Source organism: Suncus etruscus, chromosome 7, assembly GCF_024139225.1.
Source record: "Suncus etruscus isolate mSunEtr1 chromosome 7, mSunEtr1.pri.cur, whole genome shotgun sequence".
Lineage (NCBI taxonomy): Eukaryota > Metazoa > Chordata > Mammalia > Eulipotyphla > Soricidae > Suncus > Suncus etruscus.
In genome coordinates this window covers 79,734,750-79,747,331 of record NC_064854.1, presented here as the reverse complement: position 1 = coordinate 79,747,331, position 12,582 = coordinate 79,734,750, and the positions used below count along the sequence as shown (strand labels likewise).

Sequence of the window (12,582 nt, the reverse complement as noted above, 5' to 3'; positions counted from 1 at the left end):
TTTATATAAGGAACAAAATAATGAAGGCCAAGTGAAATACATATAGAGAGTAAATTCTGATACCTCACTGATCTTAGCTTCTGTAAGGCTAGATTCAAATTCTTCAATAGCTCGGTGGACATTTTTATGATTGTCTAAATGGCTTTCCACGCTTGGCAAATCTGATCCCCATTCAGTGTGGTCTAGCTGCACCTTTAAGCAGAAAGACAGTATATTTGAAAAAGAACTGATAGCAATAAGACTAAAATTCTTAAGAAAAGTAAAAAGTTTACCTGCATCTCATCAACCCAATTCAAAAGATCCTGAACAAATTTCATGTTTACTTCCTCTTCTGTTAAATTCTGATCCAGCAGAGAAGATTTTACAAGGGGCTTTCGGATCTGCATTAGTTTTGGAGTTTGCAATGAATTTGTCTCAATTCCTGAACTGAAATTTGTAACTAATCCTGATGGTAGGCCGGGTGTATAAGCTGGAGTGACAGAGGGAGTCAGGTGTGATGTGAGACCAGATGACAGGCCTGATGTCACGCTTGAAGAAGTCAGGGATGGTGTTAAACTCTGCGTCAGCCCTGAGTTCAGACACGGGTTTAAGGTCTGTGCAAATCCTGAGTTTAAACTTTGAGTGATTCCTGATATCATGAGCTTTGTCTGTTCTGACGTCAGCATGTGCCCTTTACTGTACACTGAAGAACATTCATTCCTTAAAGCCATAATTTCATCACGAAGTTTTGCAACCCTGGAAAGTATAATATACAGGCATTTTCCACAAAAATGTAATAAGTGTAAATTCTGAATTTTATTAACAGTAACATCAACAGTGACTCATCAATTACAATAAAGGTATCACATTAACTCAAAAGTAAGTAGGGGAACAGATTTTTTTGAGGATTCAAATGAAAACTCCATCACTCAATTCAACTTTATATCTAAATTGTTCAAACAGTAGTCTATTTAAAAGTCACTGTAAAATAGATAAAGTTCTATACCATGGCTACATAATTTACAATAAACACACCACTAAACTTTATTGTGAATTTGCTCCTATTATTTTACATCTAGACAATTTCTTTTTTTTTTTTTTTTGGCCACACCCAGCGGCACTCTGGTGTGTCTGGGGCTCTGAACTCAGAAATCACTCCTGGCTCAAGGGACCATATGGGATGCTGGTAATCAAACCACATCCATCTGAGTCAGCCAAGTACAAGGCAAATGCCCTATCACTGTGCTACCACTCAGGCCCCATTTATCTAGCCAATTTCTAAATTCCTGCTGCTAGAGACATTTCTGGCATGTATAAAAACTGTTTCTGGTTTCTATTATATTAAAATTAGTATAATTTCTAAAGATGGGATAGACAACTAAAACATTACTTACATGTTTTCTTTAAATATACTACCATCTTTATCTTTCAATATACCTATTAAATATAACTAAAAAGGTTTTGTTTCTATCCAAGTGCCTACTTCCAGAAAGATACATACATTTACATGTGCATATATATACATTTCTTTCCAAAAATTTATAAAGCAAACTTTATAGAGAAAAATAAAAAAATGAACTAAAAGTTACTTTTCTCTAAAAAAAAAAACCCTTTTCCAAGTGATATATCATATTAACTCTAAATGTTATTAATTACTAAAGTATTAGAATTATACATATCATAAAATATTTATAATTGTTTACATTAAGGAATGAAAACCAAGCAACACCCCAAAATGTGTCAAGAATTTTTGACTAGAAGAAAAGAAACATTTTGTCACATTTTCTCCCTACACATTCCTATCATGAAGACCTACACAAAAAGACCTTTGCAAGCAGTATTCTTACCTCTTCACTAACTGATCAGCCTGATAGTATTTTCCATCTATAAGTATCTGAACATCAATTACATGTTGGCGTAAAAGATTCTCACATTCAAGTATATATCCAGCAATTTCTGCTTCATTCTGAAACTGCACCCCTGATTCCAATCGTTTAGAATCCTGCATTTAAAATTAAAAAAATGTATAATATCTATGAAGCCCAATATTTTATCTCTAGAAAGCAAACGCCAATATTTAGTCAAAAGTCATACAGAAATTCCAGTCCATCCAACCTCTCAACTCTCCTTTCCCACTGGCTCTTAACATGAACTTACACACTGGAGAGCTTTCCGGGCAAGTATCAGTTTGTCTTCACAGATGACACTGTCCCTCTGAACACGGGTGGCAATCTGCTGCAACATTTCCAACCTGAAGGAAAAAGAATAAAATAAATCCTCTCTCTAATGAAGCCAGTTCACCATCCTGAAGAATGCTGAAAATCCAAAGTGAAACACAATCCCATACCAGCAGTTCAATACCTGTGTCCGTTAAAGGATTCATTGCCGAAACTAATACAGGAGTTGATCAGCGTGGGACAATTAACGGAGAGAAAATTTTCATTTGAATCCAGACTAGTCTGGGTACTTGTGGTGTTACTAAATACGGAATCACTGCTATAGTAGCTATAACTACTACCGTGCATTTTTATTCTTTAAGTGATATTCTTTTTTGACCATTAAAGGTAAACTCAAAATGGAGGTTTGCAAAAAATCTCTAGTTCTAACAGAGAAAGAATCCACTGGAATGCCAGTGTGAAAGGCTCTTTAAATAGGCCACTACATGCATATTCAACACACAGCAAATGATATGCTGATAACTATTCAAAAGAATCTTGCCTAAAGCTAGTTGAAGTTTGCCTTTTGTAGTCAGTATTAAAACAGAACAAGTATCAACAAGGTAAGCTGGTAGGGCGTCACCACGAAGACTGGCCAAATATTTTCACTCAGAGTCATAATTGCAACCACCTAAGAAAACAACTCAGAAGTCTCACTGAAGCACAGGTAATGATTAGTAAAAGTTATTCTGGCAACACCAATCATCAGCTACAATAACACAAATACGCAATTGTACCCTAACTTTTGCATATTGCAGGTCTGTACGAAAGAAGAAAGGTTAAAAACTGAGAGTCAGAAGCAAGTATGAACAAATGAGTTTAATGAAAAAGAAGTGCATTTCCATTTTAACCACCATAAGTTCAAATTAACTAGAAAAGTATCATCTTTCATGACATCATATATTCTCAGTAACATGTTTTCCAATTTTCAAGAATTATGTTTATTTTTAAAATCTAAAGTCTAAGAAGAAAAACCACATATTTCTTGCAAATTTGTCTGTACTTGTTTTTTCATTCTATAGATATTACAAGGCAAAGGAACACTGGCTATTTCTCATTTGCCTTTTTCTGTACACTCTCAGTCTACAGCTATTAGTTGTAGTTAATAGCTAATGTAGCTAATGCCAAAAACACAATGAAAACCTGTTTCAACCAAACTTCTAAATATTATTTTACAATTAATACTACTCAACATAAAAGGCAGATACTTTTCTCTTGAAAGGTAAGAATGGAGAAATTTGAGTATCATGTTTTCTAATAAGCAGAAAAGGTCAAAATACTAATAACTATACTTAAAAATCCTTAAGTAATTATTATATGACAGGAGATTACTTCAGCTTTTACATAAACTACCACATGTTATACTTATAACCACCAAATATATCCTGTTTACGAATGAGAAATTAAGGCTTAACAAGTTAATGAATGTATCTGAGCTTGCATACCTTACAAATTAAACAAGGATATACTGGCTCCTGAATCTTGAACTCTTAATTATTATTCTATTAATTTACCAATAATTAATTATTAAATTATTTTATTATCTATTATTTGTATTGTTTTAGTAAGCAATCAAAATTTATATGCTTTCTTCTATATTTTTCCAAACAGTAATGGATTTAATTTAGACTAAGTTTTGTATCTTCACTATTTCAATGACCAACACTGCTGCTTATTTTATCCTGTAACTTCTTTTGTAAACTCTTACATACTTTATTTCCTTGCTATCTAGACTATATATATTTTTGTAAAATGTATATATTTTATTTTTTATAATATCTCTATTTAAGTACCATGATTACAAACCTGTTTGGAGCTTTCTTCTAAGATATGTTTCCAATACTTCCAGTGATGGGATTAAAAAAAATTTTTTGAGGAGAAACATACTTTTTCATTGCAACCATTTTTTAAAATAATACTTTTATTTAAGCACCATGATTACAAACATGATTGTAGTTGGGTTTCAGTTATAAATAAATAGAACATCCCTTTCACCAGTGCAACCTTCTCACCACCAATGCCTCTCATCTCCCTCCTCCCCCACACCCTGCCTATATTCAAGTCAGGCATTCTACTTCTCTTGCTCACTACCACTCTCATGATAGTTGTTGTAGTTATTTCTCTAACTGCACTCACCAGTCTTTGTGGTTAGCTTAATATAGTGGGTTGGTCCTTCTGGCCCACATCTCTATTATCTCTGAGTATTATTACCATACTGTCTTTTATTTTTCTTAAATCCCACAGATGAGTGAGACTATTCTGTGTCTATCTCTCTCCCTCTGACTCACTTCACTCAGCATAGTAGTCTCCATGACCATCCATGTATAGAAAAATTTTATGACTTCATTTTTTTCTGATGGGTGTACAGTATTCCACTGTGTATATGTACCACAGTTTCTTTATTTAGCTACTCATCTGTTGTAGGGCATCTGGGTTGTTTCCAGACTCTGGCTATTGTAAAGAGTGCTGCAATGAACATAGGTGTGCAGAAGGAATTTTTGTATTGTGTTTTTGTGTTTCTAAGGTATATCCCTAAAAGTGGCATAGCTGGATCATATGGGAGCTCAATTTCCAGTTTTTGGAGAAATTTCCATATTGTTTTCCATAAATCTGGGCAAATGGCATTCCCACCAGAAGTGAATGAGAGTTCCTTTCTCCCCACAACCCCGCCAGCACTGACTGTTCTTATTCTTTGCGATGTGTCCTGACAGAACTTAATAAGAAAAAAACATTTAACCCATCAGAAAATGGGGAGAAGAAATGAACCAAGACTTCCCCAAAGAAGAAATATTTCACTTTAACCACTCAGAATTACCTTTCTATGAAAGCTCCATGTTATGGACCTGAGTTCTTCCAAACTGGAACAATCCAGGTATGTTATTATGATATTATATTGTAACAAGAATATAAAGAGAAACTTAATAAAGGGCCGAGTGTTATAGTTAAATTTGTTCTATTTCAACACAGCATTTCCTACTTCAACACTGAAGCTATGTGCATGTCACAGAGCCATGAATCCACTCAGTCACCTCCAAACTACCAAGTCCTGCCTTAGGTATTAGTAACAGAACGCTTGTTTCCAAGTTCTTGGCACACACTACAGCCGAATAAAAAGCCCTTCTTCATATTATTACAAAAATAAATACAAAAATCATAATCCAAGTTCTACAAAAGGAACAAAACTGGTAAAAATGAGAGTTATAATCCAGTCATCTAACTTTCTGGAACATCATGTAAAGTGTCTTAAGAAAGTAATATTGTACAAATTACTCACAAAAGGTAATCCCACAAAACCTAAAAATCAAGAAAAGGGGAGAGAATAAGCAGACACTTCTCTGAGGAAGAAAGATCAACCTTGATGGCCAATGGGCACATGAAAAAATAATCATCATCACTTATTAGGAAAATCCAAATAAAGACAACATATCTTATATCAGTGAGGCTGGCACATATCATAAATAATAAGAACAATCTCTGTTGGCGGGGATGTGATGAGAAAGAAATTCTCATCCACTGCTACTGAGAACGCTGCTTGGCCCAACCCCTATGGAAAACAGTATGGAGTAAACAATGGCATATGACTCAGCAATCCCTCTCTTGAATATCTATTCCCAGAACAAAAAAAAAATATATATATATATTCATCCAAAAAATGTATGCATACTACTGTTCATTGTGGCACTCATTGCAATAGCTATGTAAGAAATGATACAATCATACAATCTGCTCACCATGGATGAAACTGGAAGATATTTTGTTAAATTAATTAAACCAGAAGAAGGACAAAAACAGAATGATATAATTTATATGCAGTATTTAGAATAACCCTATTTAAACCATTGCTTTTCATCGTGCAATTATTAGAATATTCTAAACCCCAGAATATAGTAAGGAGAGAAAAAAAGATAGTGTTCGAGAAGGCACAAATATGAAAGGATGGGGGGCCAAGTGGTCTCAGGTGCATTGGTGATGTTAAGATGGAACAGAAATAAATATCCAAGCTAGAGTCAACAATAATGGAATCAAGAGATACAAACTTGTGCTCACTTCGGCAACACATATACTAAAATTGGAACAATACAGAGAAAATTAGCATGGCTCCTGCACAAGAATGACACACATATTCGTGAAGTGTTCCATATTTAAAAAAAAAGACACAAACTTTAACTTAAAATAAGTCAGAGAGAGAGAGAGAAAGATGCAGAATGGTCTCACTCATCTATGCGTTTTAAGAAAAATGAAAGACATTCTTGCAATAATTTTCAGAGACAAAAGAGAGGAGGGCTGGAAGTTCCAGCTCACCTCATGAAGCTCACCACAAAGAGTGACGAGTTTAGTTAGAGAAATAACTACATTGAGAACTATCCTAACAATGAGAATGTATGAGGGAAATAGAAAGCTTGTCTAGAGTACAGGCGTGGGTGGGGTGTGGAGGAGGGAGATTTAGGACATTGGTGATGGGAATGTTGCACTGGTAATGGGGGGTGTTCTTTACATGACAGAAACCCAACCATAATCATGTAATCAAGGTGTTTAAATAAATAAAGATTAAAATAGAAAAAAATGAATCGGCCTATTATATTGGAAGGCCAAATTTGAATTATCTCCCAAGACAAAGGGGGCAAAGGGTGATGGTATAGGATACACTCTGAGAACATGGTGATAGAAGGTCAAAATTAGGTTCTCTTATTCACTGTATGTCTGAAACCCAACTGTGAAGAACTCATAAAATCACAATGATTTCAATAAAAATTTTTAAAAATAAAGTAATATTGGAGCCAAGATCTGAGCATGATAAAGATAATAAAACATATTTCCTACCAATGAAACAGTGCAGAAGCTTGTGCCTGGAGGATGGTACCTCAGCATGGTAGAGCTCCTGAGAAAGCCACTCTAGGACTGGAGTTACCACAACTGAGTCAAGCTGTGGAATAAGGACTCTTAAGAGAAGCAAATTCATCCAATAAAATCATCCATAAAAATAAAATCCAGGGAGGGCCAACCAGTGCCCTCCCTAGTTACAGAATAAGAGGTGAAATAATAAAAAGGAAAGGATGGCTATGGAGTAAGCAAGAGCAGTTTCAGTGCCCTTCTTTTACTTTCCCTCCCACTCTCCCCTTTCCTCCTTTCATTTACTCTCTTCCTCTCTCCTCTCTCTTTTTCTCTCTCCCTCTCTCCTCATCAATCTTTATTTTGCTCATTATTCCTAATAAAACCACTTATCTCACTTAAAAAGAGATTTAATGATATCTTGGGAGATAATTGAAAAAGCTCGATATCATTCTCTTCTATTTTATCTATTCTTAAAAACAGAATTCTTACAACCTAGTTAGGACTAAAATATAGGTGTTTTTATTGCTACTGTTCTTTTTGGTTGAGGAGCTATATCTGGCAATGCTCAGGACTACTCCTGAATCTGTGCTCAGGAATAATTCTTGACTGGACTTGGGAAACCTTATTGGATGCCAGGATTTGACCCTAGAGTTCGCTGCATGCAAATCAACTTCCCTACCAGCCTTACTAACTCTCTGGCTTCTAATACTGAGTTTTAAAGTTAGATCACCTGGGTTGCTTGCAAAATTATGTTAGTGGAGTAATAAATGAGGACTATATGAGACCTAAATGCATATAAGCATATCAAACATTAGGCTGACCATGCTGGTCTTTGAGCTCAGTTGTACAAGCACCAAAAAAAGCCATTAGCTTGCGTAGAAGCTGTCCCTGGATAGATAAGTATTGCCAGGGAAGTCCAAAAAAAACACAACACAAAATTAATTAAAATTAAGGAAAATTGAGAAAAAATACATTTGTAATACCAGAGCAAAAGGGAAACTTAAAGTCACAATTATTGGGTGTTTTATGGTTGTCAACTCAAAAGGACATTATAGTGGACAGGGTACTTGCCTTGCACACAGCGTTGCATGTTTTATACCCAGGATGATACCCTAGCATCATCAGGATTGATCCCTGAGTGCTGAAACAGGAGTAACTCCTGAGCACAACTAGGTATGGGCACAAATCCCCCCCCCCACACACACACACACAAATAATTTCATGTAATTTGAAGCATGCGATTCATTTCTTGGCTTTCCACTGCTCCATGGAAAGTAAATCAGAGCCAAAACTATAAAAGAAATTAAATAGTTTCATTGTTGCCCTACATATGATCTACAATATCCATGCCCTGGTGATTTAAAAGCTAAGTTTGAGAAATTATCAGATGAAATTTTGATTGGCTTTAAAACTGTAACCACCTTATGAGAGGAGTAACCAGCTCAGGCCATCTGATCCTTAAAAAGATGATTTAACTGATTTAATCCTCAAACCTCTCAGAATAGTTTCTAGAAAAAAGAAAAGGAAAGACTGAAAAGACTATATGCCTTAGCCAAAATGGAAAAAGTTAATATTGCAATGAAATCCATCTGGTTCTCAAACTTACACTCCTGTAAAAACAAAAAGCCTCATTTCACAGTATACTTATGGCTGAAAATAATGCAGGCCTACCTTTCTACTTCAGGACGAAGTGCCTTCTCTCTCTCAAGCATAGCAATAATGAGCTTCCCCCATTCTTTTTCAATGTCATTTGGATGATAACCTTGAAGAAGTCGGATACGGCCAAATTCTATCCAAACCTTGAGGGACAAACATTTAATGATAAGTTGTTGAAAGAAATTTACAATTGATAATACAAAGTAAATGTCAGTTTACCTCTAATAATTTATATAGACGTTTAATTTTTGATTTTTCTGCCTCCTTCAGTGGAATTTCTGTTTCTTTAAATTTCAAATACTGACTATAAAGTGCCTAAAATGAAAGAGAAAATAAATGTTACGGGTCAAACTTCGAAACTCTGCTTTTACTGTCACATAACGTTACCACTTTGAATGTTAGTCAATGGGCCATGAGGTAGTTCAATGGTAGAACTCATGTCTCGCATGTGTGAGACACTAATTTTGGAATTTGGATACCAGGCACTATAAAAAAAAATCCACAAAACTATTCCACTGTATCATATGCAATCCTTGTTATCCTGGAATTCCTGTATAAAATAAAACTGGCACTCAAGGACACCACCAATTCTTGGGTAGTAACTAGTTGACATATGATTTCACAATGGTACTTATGAAAGTGAGTCAAACAATAGAGTTCGAACAATTAGAGGGATCTAACTAATTAAAAAACCTGTGAATGATGCATGGCTCTGCTAAAAAAATAAATAAATAAATAAAACCTCTTAGAATCCAAATGCCTTTAAGTTGAAAGTTAAACTTTCAGGTTAGCTTGCTTTTAGTTTACCTAATTAGTTTACCTAATTACCTAATTAGTTTACCTAATTACTTTTTCCATAAGGCAAAAAGATCTGTCTTCTAGTTTATCTATATGAAAATAAATTCTTTGTTTGTGTTTTGGTTTTTGGGCCACACCTGATGGCACTCAAGGAATATACCTGGCTCTATGCTCAGAAATCTCTCCTGACAGAGGACCATATGAAATGCCAAACCCGTGTTAGTCCCGGTTCTGCCCTATGCAAGGCAAATGTTCTACCACTGTGCTATCTCCCTGGCCCCAGGTAAATAGAATTCTTACAATTTAGTTAATTATGGCTACAATTTGGATGATCTCCTGACTCTCTGCCTCAGTGACCCCCTTTCCTGCTGACCTCTGTCCTCTGTATGAAGAGCTCCTCCTCACTCCCCAGCTGGGGTCCTCAGAGCTGGGGAAGTAACAATCGAGTCATTTCCCAACTCCTAGGACCAAACCACATAGGAGCCAGGGCTGGGCCCTTCCCAAGGCCACATTCCCAGCAGACTCCCAGACTGGCAGATGGTGGTTCCTTTTAGAATATTCTACAAAAATATACAAGGGTCCCCCTTTCTCTCATCACAAGGTCTGGCCTCCATCCAAGTGTTAAGGATTCTCAGTTTCTATTTAACTCAACTTTTGAAACTATTATAAAATCATTTAAAGATTTATCCCTCACAAGCCAGAGAGATAAATATAGTAGTTTGAGTCCTTTCCTTGCAGGTTGCTGCCCTGAGGTTTATTCCTGACACCTCATAAACCCAAGCCCCTCTAAGGAGTGATCCTTGAACACAGACCCAGGAGTAAGCCACACCCTGATAGGTCTGACCCCAAACAAATGAACCCTAAATGTTGATGCCTTGTTTAGAAAAGGCTTGGGTTCAATGCCTAGATCAAAGAAATAAAGTAAAGAAATAAATCCTATAGAGTGACACAGACCTTTAGTTCTATAGGATTATTAGGAAATGTTCTCTCAGACATTGTGGTCACATGGTGTTTAATCCATTGAATGAGATAGTTCACCATATTCTGGTATTCAATCCATTTGACTTCAACATCCTGGGAGAAAAAGTAACATAAAAGTTCCATATATATAGGCAATAGCAAATATACCAGTCTGATCAGTTATTATGCTATAAATTTTCATATGTATAAAGACAACTAAATTATGAAAAAGGCAATTGATTTTTGAAAACATTGGACTAAGTATAGTAATAAAAATACTAAGACAATACCTTTTATCATAGAGTTACTTTTGAGATACAGAGGTCAGAGAGATTTCTTAATATAAACAACTAAGCAAAATAAAAAAGTATTTAATTGTTGAAATATCTAAAACAGGTAGTATATTCCAGAAGTTGAAGATAAAGAATCAAGTAAACATATAAGTAACACAAAATAGTCACTAAAAGCTTCTTGAAAGAGAAAGTCCATGAATAAAAATACATCATTGGTGGGGAGCCGTGAGAGGTAGAAAAGAAATTGAGAAGTCTAGTTGAATTGTAACTCTAAAACAGAAATTACCTGGCTACAAACAAACCATTCATGTTGAGACATCACAGTTATAGTGGGTGAAGTTAATATATGCAGACTCTTCAAAGTCAGAGTATCTAGGTTAGATTTAATCTTGCATGTTTGATACAGTCCTAAAAGTTTTTAAAATAATTTGGCAGCAGGGTACAGGGTTGGTGGTAAGAGATAGAAAGCCATGGTCAAGCTTTCATACTAGTTTTAATGTAAAGAGATGTAAGTAAGAAATATAGTTGAGGGAGTAAAAAGATAAGCAAGATACAAAAGATAAACAAGAAACATTCAAACCCAAACTTCACTGAATCACATGCAAATATCAGAGTAGAGCATGATTATGGGTTCAATGTACTTCTTATGATAAAATAGTATAGGGGCCAGAGCAGTGGTGCAAGCAGTACAGCGTTTGCCTTGCACACGCTAATCTAGGACAGAACTGTGGTTCGATCCCCAATCAGGAGTGATTTCTGAGCTTGTAGCCAGAAGTAACCCCTGAACGTTACCGGGTGTGGCCCACAAAGCAAAAGCAAAAAAAAAAAAAAAAAGATAAGATAGTACAGTGGGTAAGGTGCTTGCTTGCACAGTGCAAACAGATTCAATCACTGGCACCCCATGTGGTCCCCTGAGCATAAAGCCAAGAATATACCTTGAGAACAGCCAGACATGACCCAAAAAGATAGAGAAAAAGGAAAGGATAAGATTTTGACAAAAAAGAACAAGAGGGAGAAAGAAAGTAAGTCTAGAAGCAACATAGTAATGAAGAGAGACACTAGAAAAATGAGCTCACCAAGAGGAGATACTAAATCTCTCAAGAAAACAAAAATACATCTGCCAGGAAGAAGGGAGAAACCCAGGGAAGAGTGGTGGGGGTTTAATACATAAGGGGTTCCTGTTCTCTCCCAAGAACATACAAATACCTGTTAACAAGACCTCTACAAAATGTATATTGAACTGCATTAAGAAACCCCTTTGCTAACAGCACAATAATAGAGTCTATGTATTATGGCCCGGGGAGATAGCATAGTGGTAGGGCTTTACACACAGTAGATCCAGGACAGACAAAGGACAGATGGTGGTTTGAATCCCGGTATCCCATATGACCCCCCATGCCTATAGGAATGATTTCTGAGCACAGAGCCAAGGAGTAACCCCTGAGCACAGCAGGGTGTGAACCCCCCCCCAAAAAAAAATCCAGAAAAAGAGTCTATATATCAGAGACCAGGTCCCACTGACAAAGTAACTGGTAAAATCTGGCAAAATCAAGTAATTTTTCTTTGGATCTTAAGTACCTATAAAACATAAAATACAATGAGCTACTAATTTAATGGAATCATGAGTTAATAAACATGAGAATGATGTAAAAAGTGCATCATCAAATAGAACATTTAGCATATAGAAACAAACTAAAATAAAAATTCCCAAAATAATACAGCTATTATTCACATAGCTTTTACATATAAAATGCTCTGTGATCTATTTTATCTCTGACACAAAATAAATCATTTAGTTTTAATTAGTAAAATGGTGCCTTCAAAATGCTTATTGCATAAGTTATTAA

General features: G+C 35.6%; 1 protein-coding gene and 1 non-coding gene across 5 annotated transcripts in view; one reads left to right on the top strand and one right to left on the bottom strand.

Moving 5' to 3' along the window:
* The window catches only part of DST (dystonin), a 541,070-nt gene that overhangs the window by 195,735 nt on the left and 332,753 nt on the right, over positions 1 to 12,582 (bottom strand). For 3 of the 4 annotated variants that reach the window (XM_049776729.1, XM_049776730.1, XM_049776727.1), the window contains 7 exons: positions 10,437 to 10,556; positions 8,904 to 8,999; positions 8,700 to 8,827; positions 2,137 to 2,230; positions 1,827 to 1,981; positions 273 to 735; positions 64 to 192 (listed from right to left, as the gene is read on the bottom strand). In XM_049776729.1, coding sequence (XP_049632686.1) covers positions 64 to 192; positions 273 to 735; positions 1,827 to 1,981; positions 2,137 to 2,230; positions 8,700 to 8,827; positions 8,904 to 8,999; positions 10,437 to 10,556 — 1,185 coding nt within the window. Of the gene's footprint in view, positions 1 to 63; positions 193 to 272; positions 736 to 1,826; positions 1,982 to 2,136; positions 2,231 to 2,340; positions 2,505 to 8,699; positions 8,828 to 8,903; positions 9,000 to 10,436; positions 10,557 to 12,582 lie in introns of those variants that run through there. The other variant, XM_049776728.1, reaches the window with a different exon arrangement.
* Positions 6,235 to 6,341, top strand: LOC126015214 (U6 spliceosomal RNA). Its single transcript, XR_007498102.1, has one exon. It is a non-coding gene; the product is annotated as a U6 spliceosomal RNA (small nuclear RNA).